This window comes from Pterocles gutturalis, unplaced genomic scaffold (assembly GCF_000699245.1).
Source record: "Pterocles gutturalis isolate BGI_N339 unplaced genomic scaffold, ASM69924v1 scaffold4395, whole genome shotgun sequence".
Lineage (NCBI taxonomy): Eukaryota > Metazoa > Chordata > Aves > Pterocliformes > Pteroclidae > Pterocles > Pterocles gutturalis.
Window position 1 is genome coordinate 65,487 of NW_010140544.1, and position 14,082 is coordinate 79,568.

Sequence of the window (14,082 nt, forward strand, 5' to 3'; positions counted from 1 at the left end):
GGCATCCCCCCACTCTCATTTCTATTTTTTTCTCCCCTTCTTTATTTTTTCCTTTTTTTTTTTTTTTAAACACATGGATTTCTGCAGCCCCAGCTCCCTGCAGCACGAGGCTGTAAGTTTTTTATAAATCGTCTGTTTAATGATAAATCTCAAAACTAGAGCAACTCAGAGATGGAAAAAAAAAAATCTGATACAAAGGCTGCTCCATAGTGATCACAATCAGAACACTTGTGCAGAACTGCAGCATCAGGCAGAACCACAAACAGTAAATCGCTGGTCTCATTTTAAGCCAGATTTCAAGTTTTCAGAGAATATGAAGAAAAAAAAAACCAACTTCTTTCTCGAATTAAAGGTGGTCTTTGTTTCTTAACACTGATTTCCTTCCGTGCTTGCAATATCACTCCATACATTTCTACGCATCACTCCCTTTATCCTCCCAGGATGCTACGTGAATCCTCCCCACTGTCAAATAAATCTGCATGTTCTAAGTGTCCAACAAGAGTAAGTCACTGAAAAATGGGATGTTTTTAGAAGGACAGTAAGGCCTTTTATAATTTAAATGCAGGTTCAGTTCAGGAGGATTAGAGCCTGCTCTTACTGAAGGGCAGCACAGATTGAAGTTCTGCAAAAGCAGTGGCTGACCGCAGAAGGTACCCGTCAGGCAGCGCTGCTTCTTCTTGATCAATCAGAGAAAGAAAAGCCCATTGTGCAGCGCCGGTGGGGAGGACGAGGATCTCAAAGCCCCCATGGCACTGGCTGAAAAGGCAGAAGCCGCCGGCGTGCCAGCGAGGGGCTTGGCTCTCAGGGCTGGGCTTGCTGACTTCTGTCCTTTTGTCCTCAGAGCCAGGAGCGCTGGCACGCTGTCCCCTGCCCCGTCCCCCTGCACCAGCGCTCGTACCCCGATTTGTTCCCCTCCTCCTGAGTACAGCGGCTAAGGGAGCATCCTCACGGCAAGCCTACGGTGGGGGCTGGGGAAGGAGAGCAGCTGCTTGGAGAGCAATCCGTCATCTCCCAGACTCGGGCAAAGATGTTTCAGGTTAAAATAATTCATTTTAATACAGTTTTGCAAGTGGGAATTGCCAAACACTGCAGCCGTAATGCAGAAATATTTTAGCATTAATGGCACCTGCACCAAGAGGTTATTTCAATCTATTTGAGGACTTTAAATCTTTCTGAAAGCGTCGGCGATGGGGAGCACGGGGTGCAGGATGCAGAGCCAGCTGCGGCGCGGGCTGGATGCAGCCCCTGCTACGCTGGCACAGCTTGCTGGATTCAGCATCCCTGGCATGCTGCTGCGATCCCTCCCCGCCATTTAACTTCAGCATCTTAAATGAATCATTGTGCTCTCATGGCAAGCTTAGCTCCTCATTAGGGCTTCTCAGGAATTCGGGTTTAAAGGAAAAAAGAAGAAAAAAAAAATACAAATGCAACTCTCCACCCTGTTCCTGACCCTCTTTAGAGCGGAGGCAGGGAAAGCAGCACCGCGGGCTCCTGTTCCCCTTCAGGGTGACATTCTGTGCTGCCACCGCATCCTTACGTACATCGCTTGCCATGGCAGCGCTTACTAACAGGCTGTAGAAAAATCCTACCGAAAGATCTGTAGGACTCATAAGCAGTATGAAAACACAATCCATCCTAAGGGAAGGAGTGAGGGAGAGCGGGAGGGAGCGGGAGAGGGAGGGCAGAGACTGTCATCATCCCCGAAGTGATGTAAGCTTCTAAATATAGCAGCAGCAATACAGAAGGAACAATAAAAAGGCACCATGGATTCAATTTCTCCATCGCTTTCGCACCACCCCGACCATCTTTTTTCAGCTGCTGTGTTAAGCCCGGAAAGGTCATCTTCTATTTGCAGCGATTCAGATTTATATGGTTTATAATACTTTCTTAAATAGGTTTATAAATGACAGCTCTCTCTGCAGATCCGTGGCTGGTGGTGCAGACGCTCTCTGCAGAGCCGGGCAGCGGCATGATCGGCATCGCAAACAGGGACAGCGCCGGCACGGGGGGAAGGGGGAAGCCCCCTCTGCTACAGACTCAAACAAAAAGTTCATTTCTACGGTTTGAACCGAGATGATTCATATCAGGCTCCTCCCTTCCTTCCTGCCATCTCATTTCGGCAAGGGGTGGGGAAGTCTGGGAAGGTACGCAACCCAAAAATCCCTGGTGAGGAGCAGGAGGGGACACCCGCCCCAGAAGGGCTGGTTTGGGGGGCTGAATCCACCCAGAGATACCGAAAGGATGACATCTCTGACATCCCCCAGCAAAATGTCCCAGACACGTTCAGAATTTTGCTCACCTCAACATTGCCTCCATCTGGTCTCAAAGTCACAGCCCGAACCTACCACGGACCCGGCCGTGATGTCCTCAGCTGTCACCCACCCAGGAAGCCACTCAGAGTGTCATGTCTGGAAATTGCGACACCCAACAACGGATATATTCATTTCCATCCCCAAAAAGCTGATATGAAAGCCTACGCAAAATACCGCTTTTTCTTTCCTCCTTTATAAAAACTGTACCTCGAGTTAGAACGAGGAGATTCAGACTCTTTAGAACAAAAGGGACCAGCACACCCCCCACAAGGAAAAGTAAATGACCTTGAGAATAATACTTTAACTCCACAGAAGTTTAAAAAAAAAAAATCATTAAAATTCCACTTCTAATATTTCTTCTGTCACTTTTCTTGAGGATTAACACCAAACTGGAAGCCTGAAAACAGGATGGGGAGAGGGATCTGACTCCTTCTCCCAAATTTCAAAATTTCCCTCTAAGCAGAAGTGATGTTGACCAGCCAACACGCATTTACCAGTGGCCAGGGCATCCAGCCGGAGGAGTCCATGTGCCATGAGCACCACCTCAGGCGTACCATCTCATGAACATGATTTCCCCAGAACAGCCCCGTGTCTGGCAGCACCACACTGCTTGTCCACACCCTGAGTCTACGCCAACAGACCTGCCTGGGCTCAGGTGTAACTTCACACAGAGGAATGAGCCGTCCCCAGAGCCAGCAGCACAGCCTGAGCTATGATCCAGCCTTTATCGCCTTTAAAAACAAAAGCAGAGTGTGCTCTTGGAAATTTCTCCCCAGCGTCGTTCAGGATCCCTCCCTCCACCGCCAGCACCGCAGCAGCAGAAGCCCGGTTACTCTCCCCCCCCAAGAAACTGATCTTAACGGACAAAGTAACGGATGGGCCACATGCCGTCACCTACGGTCCAAGCTGACAAACCACAAACTTTAAAGGAAACTACATCAAAATAATAAAGAACATACAAGCAATGTGGCTGCATTACCTCAAACCAAAACTTATTCGTGTAAGAACAAGAAACTCTAACACTCAGCAACAGAGCGCAACTCGGACTTGCAAGAACCAAGTATCACCAAGGAATTAAGCGACAGTGATCATCCCATTTAGCCAGAGACTCCATTTCATCAACGATTTCAGGTATTTCATCTGTCAAATATATCCCCATTAAGAAAGTTTCCACGTATCAAATGTGAAATTACAAATGCTGTTAAATGCCATTAGACAGCGATTCTATGCCAAACCAAAGACATTCTTCTAGCTCTTCTCTCATACAGATTGTGGTTTTCACGCCAAGTTTTTCGAGGAAAACAGGGTGTCCAAACGCTTGCGTTATGCACCGACATTCTCCGATGGTGACTTTAACTGAAAACTGCTCAGGATATTCTCAGTCCCTAACTCGGTCCAGAAGGCTTCCGAAGAACACGGCTGAGTTGAGGCACATTTCCATATTCTAAATTAGAAAACCATCTTAACTTGAACACAAAGCTGAAGACAACAGCATCACAGTCCTTTAAAGAAATCTGCAGTGTTAGGTGACAATGACTCAAACTTACAACTCTTCAGACTGAAATACCAAGTGACCCTTCCCACGACTACCTCTCCCTAACGCACGAGAAACCTCAACCCAAGTGCAAGGTTGAGTTGGCTACAAATGAGAACACAACCAGGCTGCCACGCTTCAGTACAGCATATTGAACAGAAACAGCCCAGATGGAAGAGAGGAAATAAAAAAACCAGATCCGTGCATGCTACCATCTCCCCGCACGCAGGCAACCAGCTTGCTGGCTACTACCCTCTCGGTTTCCTACACGGAGCCACTCAATATGTCATTGCAAAAGACTGAAACAATAACGTTAAAAAGAAGGAGCTGACAAAGAACCTCAACTCATGCACAGAAGGTTTTGAAGTCCCCAAAAAGACTGAAATGTTTTTCTTGGGAGCAGAGCACCGCTTGTCACTACTAACCACCTGAGTGACAGGATACAACTAGGAGCAGCGGGCACAGCCCTTACACATCATTCTCAATCTAGTTTGCATAAGAGGCTGCTTATAAAGAATTAATGACTTTGGAACTGCCACCCAATCCCTTAGGGTCCATCAAAACAGAGATTAACACACTGAACGTGCTACATAAAATATTTTCTCAGGCATTTTCCAAGGAACTGAGTTAATTTCTACCACGGTGTAAATTTGTCCAGGCAGCGAAAGGAGAAGGAAGAAGCAGATAACTGATTGTCATGGGCAGAGCACATTAATAATGACATGAATTTTTATTTCTTGTGTATTTTAATTTGCAAAATATGTAGAATTTTTGAAAGGTTCTTCTGCCATGGAGCAACACCAGGCACACCACCATGTGCCCCCCAGAGCCCTGGCAGCACCAGCTTGGGTCAAGGTCTGAGCACCTCTCCAGTTCAGTCCCAGTTAGCGGAGCGGGGAGGTTTCCCTGCGAAGGACAGACCGTGCTCAGGATTCACTTCCAAACAGCTCCAGGCTTCCTGCTCAGTGTGCTGGGTTGTGAAAACACGGATGTGTTTGGACTGCCAGGAGGAAATAAGTGTAACAACATCCCCAAGTTTTTCTTGAACTACCCCCCAGCCACGGGCGGTTCTGCTGCTCTGCTGCGCCGGGGGGTAACACACAAACCTGCTGCTGGGGTGGTATCGGTCCTGGGGCCGACCAGCACCCGGCTGCCACCAACACCCGGGGGGGGAGCAGCTGAACAACCAAAAGCTCAGCTTACACGAGATGGAGAAAGGTTTAAAAAAGGGAAGAAAAGAATAGAAGAGCTGAAAATGATGGTGTAAGCACTGGTAAGTAGAAAAACAAAAACACACAGAAAAAAATAAAAAAGGAAACTTCTTGAAAGGAGTTGGCAGAATACGTATATGTCCACGTGGCAAAAAATATGCGGCTTCTTCGTTTGTATGAAAGGGCAAAGACGGGTAAGCCAGCCCTGTGAGCAACCTCAGTGCAGCTCCTCCAACAGCACGTCGGGGTCTTGTTCCAGGATGGAAACTGGCAGAGCAGGAAGATGTCTGTCTGTCCGTCCTCAGGAGGATGTCTGTCCGTCCTCAGGGGGATGATGCCGCATCCCAACACGGCAAAAAATTGGCCATACCACGCGCTCTCCCACGGGACAACGAGAAGGGCTGGGCACCACTGCCAGCAGCCAGAGTGGAGGAAATACAGGTGCCCGCTGAAAATAAACCCTCCCTGGTTTCAGTCTGATGGAGTTTCACTTGTGCATCACTCTTAAACGCCGTTAAAGAGCTGCACATCACCCCCGAACCACAGTGATTTCCGTAACTCACAGTATATATATCATCTGCTTGTCAGGTCCGTACAATCTGCAGGGAAAATCCTGAGTTTTGAATCATTACAACCACTTTAATTATGGGTAAATCGGAGTCTACATGCTGCATATATTGTTATTTTTAAAAAATAATATTTTAATCTGAAAAACACAGATTTTACTAGAAAGGAAGCATTTTCGGTAAGTATTTTCTTATTTTGTGCCTAGCCTAGCCAAGTCATTACTCTCTGGAAACCGCATACCCTTAACTGGTTTGGGAAACCCCAGTGTCTACGGACATTCCTAGGAAGCATTTTAATGCATGGCACACTTGGAGGATTGGTGTTTTGTTCATGACCACCATCACCAGCGCCAGACTTTCAAGGAGCCCTTGACAGCAACACTGCTGACCCAACAAGCAGACAGAATCGATACGTAAAATAAAATATGAGCGAACGCGCAGTTGGCAATTTTCCCCTTGCTTCCAAAAGCGAAGGGAAGTGCCCCGGAGCAGCCGTCTCGGCGGACCAGGGCGAGCTGGAGATGCTGAGTGCGGGTTCCCACGACGGACCCAGCAGGACCCAGCCGGAGCTTGTCCCCAGCTCCGCCGGTGACGCTGCGTCTAGCCAGGGAAGCAGAGCGCAGGTTCCCACGACGGACCCAGCAGGAGCTTGTCCCCAGCTCCGCCAGTGACGCTGCGTCTAGCCAGGGAAGCAGACACCTCTGACATAATTTGTTAATGAATGATGTCAGAGTTGAGCTGCTCAACTCTGACATCATCCCCAGCCCCTTCTCCCACCCCAAAGCCCAGCCTAACAGTAATTTTTGTTTCCAGAAAGCCAGGGGTCTCCAGCCGGGTGCATTCCCCTCCTCTCCTCCGCCCCTGGGTGCCGGGTGCTGCGCCCGCCCCGGTGCAAGCCACACCAAACCCCAAGCTGTCTGCTCAGGAAGTGAACGCGCTGCAGACGCAGCTTCTTTTTAATTGCAGAAGAAAAACACTTCAAACGGCAGCAGTTCAGCAGAGCTGCAAACGAGCGACCGCGCCAGCGGGCTCTAAGGGAGGGCTGGTCCTGCCCCGCAGCCTGCTGATGGAGCTCCCTGCACATGCTGCTGCTCCCAGCACAAAGGACCCGCGAGCTGGGATCGGACCCACGCCATGCGAAATTTCAGACGGAGATTAGACCAGAGAAAATCCTCATGTTGCAAAAAGGAACTTGCATTATCTCTTTGCATCACAACGACACCTCCAGAAAGCTATCAACAAGTTTCTGTACTCACTAATTACCCAGCAAGGCTCAGGGACTTCAGCAAGACACAAATTTTCTTCTGATTCGTTAGTTAATAGAGCTAAAGCTCTGCCAAGCGTTTTTTAAAAAGAGTCAAAAAGAGGAAGTGTAGAGATAAAAACACATCAAAAAGCAATGAGCTGCAAAGACAATCATCCTCCAGCTCGAGAACAAGTGATCTCAGCCCCAGCCTCACAAAAATCAGCCCGTGTTCCAAACCACCAGCTGCCAGCCAGCGCCGCATCCCAGTTTAACCCAAGGCAGCTGCAGGCATGCTGTGACTGGGATTTAGCTGGTTTAGATCAATAACAGGTTCTATTTCAGCAAACGTACCTGGTAGTTAAAATAGATGATAAAAGACCCACAGTGTTTTATAGCATCTAAAAGGGAAGGGATTAGCGACGGTGAAGAACCTAATGGGTTTGATCCGCTATATTGAAATGTGACTTCAATTCCTACAGCTGTGAGATCCCCTTCGCTAACTCCAGCCTCTGACAGGATTACATGAAGTGATGATCAAAGAACAAGAAACTTGCCACTCAAGCAGTCCTCAGCGACAGACTTCTCTGAAGATAAATGCTTTCCACAAGGCTCCAGGAAAATTTTTACATGATGCAAGTATTAAGATACTGTCCGTAAACCTTTATAATACAATAAATCTTTTAAACCTCATCATCTTCTTACAAGAGTTTAAAAAAAAAAAAAAGTAAATTTGCATCTCTGAAAGAGGATTACTACTAAAAGTCTGGCACCGATCTCTTTATTCTGTTCTACAATGAACTGACAATTGAAAGAATTCAAAATGTTGCCACAACTCCATGGAAATATGCATCACATCATACATTTACTACTTTTAGGAATACAAATATTCTTCATTTCAAAAATTCAGAGAGAAAAGAACTGTCAAAAATGTATTTAGGTAATAAATCAGAAAAAATCTTATTCAAATGAAAAAACAATTTGAGTTTACGTGTTTGAAGGTCACTTAGAATTTTGTTATCAAATTGTTACATCTCGTTTGGTCTTGCAAGAGATATAAGTGCAAAAGTTACTACCTAAGGTTTTCTTTTTTAATTGTGAAGATGAATACTTTAACCATTTATTTTCTAATTGCTTGATGCAAGATCAAGACAGCAATTTAACTTTTACAAAGCACCAGAACTACCACTAAACCTTTTTTCCTACATCCAGCTAGTCTAGTTTTTTAAGTTCCTGCTGCATGGCCACAAAAGTTCAGGATATAGTTGAACAAAGATCACCGCAATTACTTTTTTCTTCCATAATTAAAAAAAATACAGTTGCATTAGTTATTGGGCTGAGAACTAGACCAAGAAGTAGAAAGGACCAAGTATTTATCTGAGCTGGGGTAATGCCCTGCTGCATGGCCGTGGGTCCCGGCTGGACTCTTACACAAAGACAGGCGGTCATACCCACAAATAAGATCCGAAGGAAGACCAAGCCCAGTTAACACCAACGGCACAGTTCTTTCTAACCCACTAAGTCTGAGCAAGAGCTTTCTCCAAATGACTCCAGCCCCCCTTCCCCCCCACTCAGGGTGTCACCGTGGGGGTGACATGGAAGACGCAGAGTTATCAAGTGACAAAAATGAAAAAGATGTCACCGTGGGGGTGACATACAAGACACAGAGTTATCAAGTGACAAAAATGAAAAAGGGGAGGGAGGCCAGACATGCACAGGGACAGAGACCCCACGGACTTGGGGGATGCTCAGACCCACCCCAGGTAGCCAGCCGGCCACACGTGCCCAGGGTGCCACCGCAGCCTTCGCCTTGGATGTCACCCACCACGACAGAGCCGCCTCCTTCGTCACTTCACGGCCAGCAGTGCTAGTTTGCATCCTGAAAAAAAATATTTTAGTGTTTGGCCAAAGACACACTCATCCCCCAGATGCTGGTGGCTGGCTCTGCTGCAGAAGGGAAAGCCCAGAGCCGGCAGAACCGTGACACCGCTACTGGGCACCCCAGCCAGGGACCAAACCCCAGCCTGCTCCCCTCTCACCAACGAGAGCCCGTCCCACATCTCTATTGCATATGTATAGCGAGAACAAATTCACATCGTTATGCACTCTGAAGGCATAAACAGAAATATAAACCTGTGCAGTCTGAGCGAGAAGAACACTGTCACCATATGTTCACTGTATGTTACTGGAAGGAAAAAAACCCACCACCACCCCAACTTTAAATACTTATTCTGCAGGAGGCAAGTGCTCTCGTGAAACAATCTTGCTCTATGAACCACAAAAATGTAAAGGAGTCTAGATGGTGGCTCCTTCACCAAAGGAGCAAAGAGATGATCCACTTTTAACAGCAGTTCATCCAAGGGGAAAAAAAAAAAAAATTAAGATAGCCACAAAAATTTGAATGTCAACTATCCTGAAGATATACAATTAAATTAAGTAGCAGGGCACTTTCACTTAAGAGACACAAGAGAAAGGAAGAGCTTCAAAGATGGTAACCATCATTTAAAATATAACTTTAAAAATCTGCATACAAATGGTCATTTCACGGCCAGTCGCAGGGATCTCTCTGGAACGAGTTCCCGCAATGAAAAGCGGGGAGCTCCAAGCAAGAAGCAGATGCAAGCTCAGGTCACAACCTAGTGGGTAATGTGTAACAAAAACAGAGATTAACCTTCATCATAAACACTAACCATAGTATATTTAACACAGTAATTTCCGTTTTAAGGAGTTACTGCAGATTGCACAGATAATTCCCCCTAAAAACAAACACAAGAAATTTTCTGTTTAACCCTGAAAGGAAAAGTCCTGAGCTGGGATAAATCAACAGCGAAGCTTGATACCTACAGGACCTAAGTTTTCTTCAGAAAGCAGAAAACCACCCGCATCTGAGAGACGAGGCATTTAAAAACGGTAAACAGCATCACGCTGAGTGCTCCACCATCCCCCCAGCAGCCCGGCTGGCCAGCCCCCAGCCCCCCGAGCAAGCGGATCCATCAGGCTGCACGCAGCATCCCTCAGAGCACTCCCCCACAGGCTGGGGGGTGACATCCAACCCTGCTTTATTCATTAGCGTTATTACGCCAGAGAGGAAATCAGCTGGGGAGTCTGTAAACAGTTTTCCCACTCTGGCAAAAAACATGAATGCAAGTTCTTATCAAATAAAAGTTTTATTCAAAACCCCTGCTCCTCACCCTGCCCATTCGCACAGGGACTGATACGAGGGGTCAGCTTTGAACACCATTGGGAACCAACGGCCACGTAGGAGCAGACCCATACAGGTAAGAGTTAAACCCAAGCACAGAACAAACCATACCGCAGAAAAAGTCATTATTTTATCAGATTATACAGAAAAACACAGGCACCCAATTTTTATTTACTTGTCAAGCAGGCAGCTGGTTACCGTGTTTTGATTCCCTAGTCATCCGGTGAGTTACAAATTACTTCTCGCTACACCAAGTACTGCAAGTATGACACTTTCCAATTAGGAGCTCACAGTCTACAAAGCAAGGAATGGTATTTCAATTCCGGCTGCTGCAAACCCAACAGCTTGCAGATTTTCCATCAGAGAGGTGCTTGTTGACTCCTCGCCACTTAGCACCCGCTCAGCCAGGAAAACACCTACCAGCGGTGTCAGGACTCGTGGTGTATGTTCCTCATTAACGGACATAAAAGCAGGTTTAGGAATATGCTGTTGCTTTATGACGTTCATACCATTTTCCCATCAACTGCTGATCAAAATGTATGTATTCATAAATCTGAGGAAGCCACCAGATTTGCAACATTAAACTGTATGTGCAGACACACGCGTGCGTCCCTTGAAATAAATAAACCAACACAAAGAAAAATCCTAATGAGGACATAACTTGTCAACTAGTCACAATCTTGCGAGTGCACCACACCGATTCCTTTCATCAATCACTGAAAACCTCCAAAACCGTTCAGGAAGCCATAGAACTCGGTCTTTGTTAGACCAGAGATGCCAGAGTCCCTTCTCCTGCAGCCCTCGGAGCAAGCTGTGCAGGCAGCATCTGCCTCCGCTGTTCCTGGGGTTCTCTTCCTCCAAGCACTGAAGTCTGAGAATTGTTTTCTGTGTGCTTATTCCATGTCACAGAAACACCGAGAGAGAGATTTTGTCATACACAGATTGGAATTTAATTCCTAACAAAGCCTTACGCGCGACTGCCCAAAGCACGAGGATCCCAGACCTCATTTCTCAATACCTACTTCAGACGACCTACTAATGATAAAATCCAACATATGCGACAAATCTTGATGGCAGAGGACGTTAAACTCCAAGCAGCATATTCTCTTCCTGTCACAACAACAAGAGCTCTTCTGTTTACAAGACAAACTCCAACGCAACCTCTACTCAGAGACGCTGATGCTGCGGAGAGGCTCAAATCACCCCCTGCGACGCAACAGCTTCCAAGGGGCCAGAAAACCAGCGGTTCATTCTCAAACAGAGGAAATCTTTTAAGTTCATAGCTAACTGTGCACATCGGGTATTTTGAAGAGAAGCTTTGTACCTTTTGGGGGGATGAAAAGGAAGACGGGGGAAAAAAGAGGAAAAATTCAATTTGTTTTTTTCTTTTCTGGGCACAAAGACTCCGCAAGGTTCGTGTACTTCAACATTAGCACTGGTTTTTAACCTTTGATTTTTCAAATTATCCACAAGAATTATTTTCAATGAAATAATCTGTCTAGATGACATGTATATCCTGCTACGACGGAGGAAGTTCATATGTGAAAAATAATGGTAAAGAGAAACATTCATAAAGCATTGCGGCCTTGAAACCACAGCTGTACGTGCCTTCGCACAGCACGGATTATATAGTCTGTGATGGTATTTCAGACTAGCAAATGAGTTGCCGTTACTCTTTTTGATGCTTGAACTACCACTACACTATTTTTAAGCACGCAAACACGGCCAAGTACGATAGTGTTAACACTGTATTGAACTGCATTCGTTATTGACTCAATTCCAAACCATAGTTCAAATTTATTAAAAAAAAAAAAAAAAAAAAAAAAAGAAAACCACCAATCCCTACATCTTGCCAAAAGAACTCCAGGTTAAAAGAAAATAAAAAAAAAACAACACACCCTAAAAAAACCAAGAATGACCATTTCTCCATCCAACAAACACGTTAAGACTTATTTATAGGTCTCAACCGCAAACCCCTAAACCAATAAAATTCTTTTCATCATGTTCAAATCCAAAGCACTCCACTGCCCCCCACCAAGAAACAAGTGCTCTCAAAAACGACAGACATGGACTGTATCACCTCACCAGCTTTTCTCAATAGAACAAACGCCAGCCAGCCACGCAGATGGCGCGACGCCGAGGAGACCCGAGGGCAGACTCACCGACAAGTAACTGCTGGCATCCACGTTGTCCGTGATGGTCTGACGCTCGCCCCTCTGGTTGATCTTCCGAAACCTCCGCCGGGACTGCCTGAGCGGGACTTCTCTTTGCAAGATGTTTTCCTCATTGTCTTTGGAGTTCTCCACCTGAAACACATGTTCAGGCTCCTGGTTAAACATCCAGTTCTTCCATAGCGCTGAAAGCCGGTGGAGCCGTATGAAGCTCATGAGGAAGGAACAACCATCAGTTCAGAGCAGTTAAACTTTTCTTGAGAAAACGACTGCAGACGTTTCGGAGAACCACGGCTGCATGTCTCAGAACTACGTTATTACAATGAGCCGGAGGCCACAGTTTCCTTCCAGGAAACAGGGTTTTTTTTTAAAAAAAAAAAAGTAAAAAAGGCACACGTATGCTCTAAACAATGTCACTCACCAGCAGAAATCCTTCTGCGCCCACACGTATCGTACAACACGAGCTAGGCTCTGCTCGCTTCAAGTCTATCTTCAACACTGAAGTTACTATTTGAGTATTTACAACCTGGTAAAAGCACTGAATTACATCCTACATGTAGTGGTGTAGTTTTTAAAAGAGTAACTTATTTCTAGCACCAGTCACAGCTGAACAACTTTAAATATTCCAGCTTTTTATAAATACCTACTTCACCCCTATGTCATCCTGACTTTAATCTCTTCCAGCAGATTATGAAGAAACAACTGAAACTTGATTCATATCTTGATGCTAAATATTATTTGCAACTAAACATTAAAAATAAGATAAGTTTATCTTGTTAGTCAAAGCCCACAAAAACCTTTTTATCTCGCTAGTTACAACTCCTTTTTTCTATAAAAAGCAATCCCATCCTTTCCCATTTCCTTTTCATGTTTTGGAAAAATATCTCCTAGCAGGAAGCAGAACAGACATGCATGCAAATAGGCTGCAACCTCCCCTACAATACATTCACTCTATAGGAGTTTTCTGCTGGCCTCAATTATTTTTTTTTTTTTTCCTCCTTCCCAAAATTTCACTTGAAAATCCTCAACGTAAAACTTGAGTACTGGAACAGGAGAAGAACCTACATGTGGGGTCTCATGCAGCCCACACTTCACATACTTGGGTAAATTATCTCAAAATCAAAATTCAAAAGGTATAACGGAATGAGAACCAGAAAGACTAACGGACGGGAACAAGGAAGTAACCAAAATACCAAAACCATCACAAAGGCACGATGACAGCTACTTTCCACACTGCTTTTTCCAAACAGCTAAGTCTACCGGAGGCCAGAGGAAGGTGCAAGCAGCTCAGCTTGCCTTGGGGGCTATTCTTAATTCCACAGACAAAAACATACTTTGACAACATCAGTTAAAGACACAATAGTCAAAAAAAGAAGAGTGAACCTCACACCACAGTGCTATCCAAAAAGAAAGCAGAAAAGCAGAATTACCCTAGCACGGGGCAACCACACTTTTCACTAGATTTTTTACTCCCTGTTTGGAAAGGCAGAGGACAATGAGCAGAGATACCTAGTAGCAGTAAGCACAGTGGTATAAGGATGTAAAAAAATACATGGCACGCAGGCAGATTAAAAAAAAAAAAAAAAAACACCAAAAAAAACCCCCTTTTAAATAGAGTAATAAAAAAATAATACCACACTGAATACAGAAGCCCTTCTTCACCTAGCATAAAACATGGATTTCCAATTAGTAATAACGTTGCTCTCAAATTACACACAAGGCTTCCAGGAGTAAGGAAGTTTGGGTTTGTACAGTTACTCTATTAAATAACCAAAGCCATGTTGATTTCATTTTTAATTTTTGTACATCTGCTATAGCACATGAACTACTTCAATAAATGCAT

General features: G+C 45.3%; 1 protein-coding gene across 1 annotated transcript in view; it reads right to left on the reverse strand.

The window, feature by feature from the left end:
* The window catches only part of LOC104469264 (rap guanine nucleotide exchange factor 6-like), a 115,619-nt gene that overhangs the window by 59,948 nt on the left and 41,589 nt on the right, over positions 1-14,082 (reverse strand). Inside the window, 1 exon segment of the mRNA XM_010083713.1 lies at positions 12,231-12,374. Within this exon segment, the coding sequence (XP_010082015.1) occupies positions 12,231-12,374 (144 nt within the window).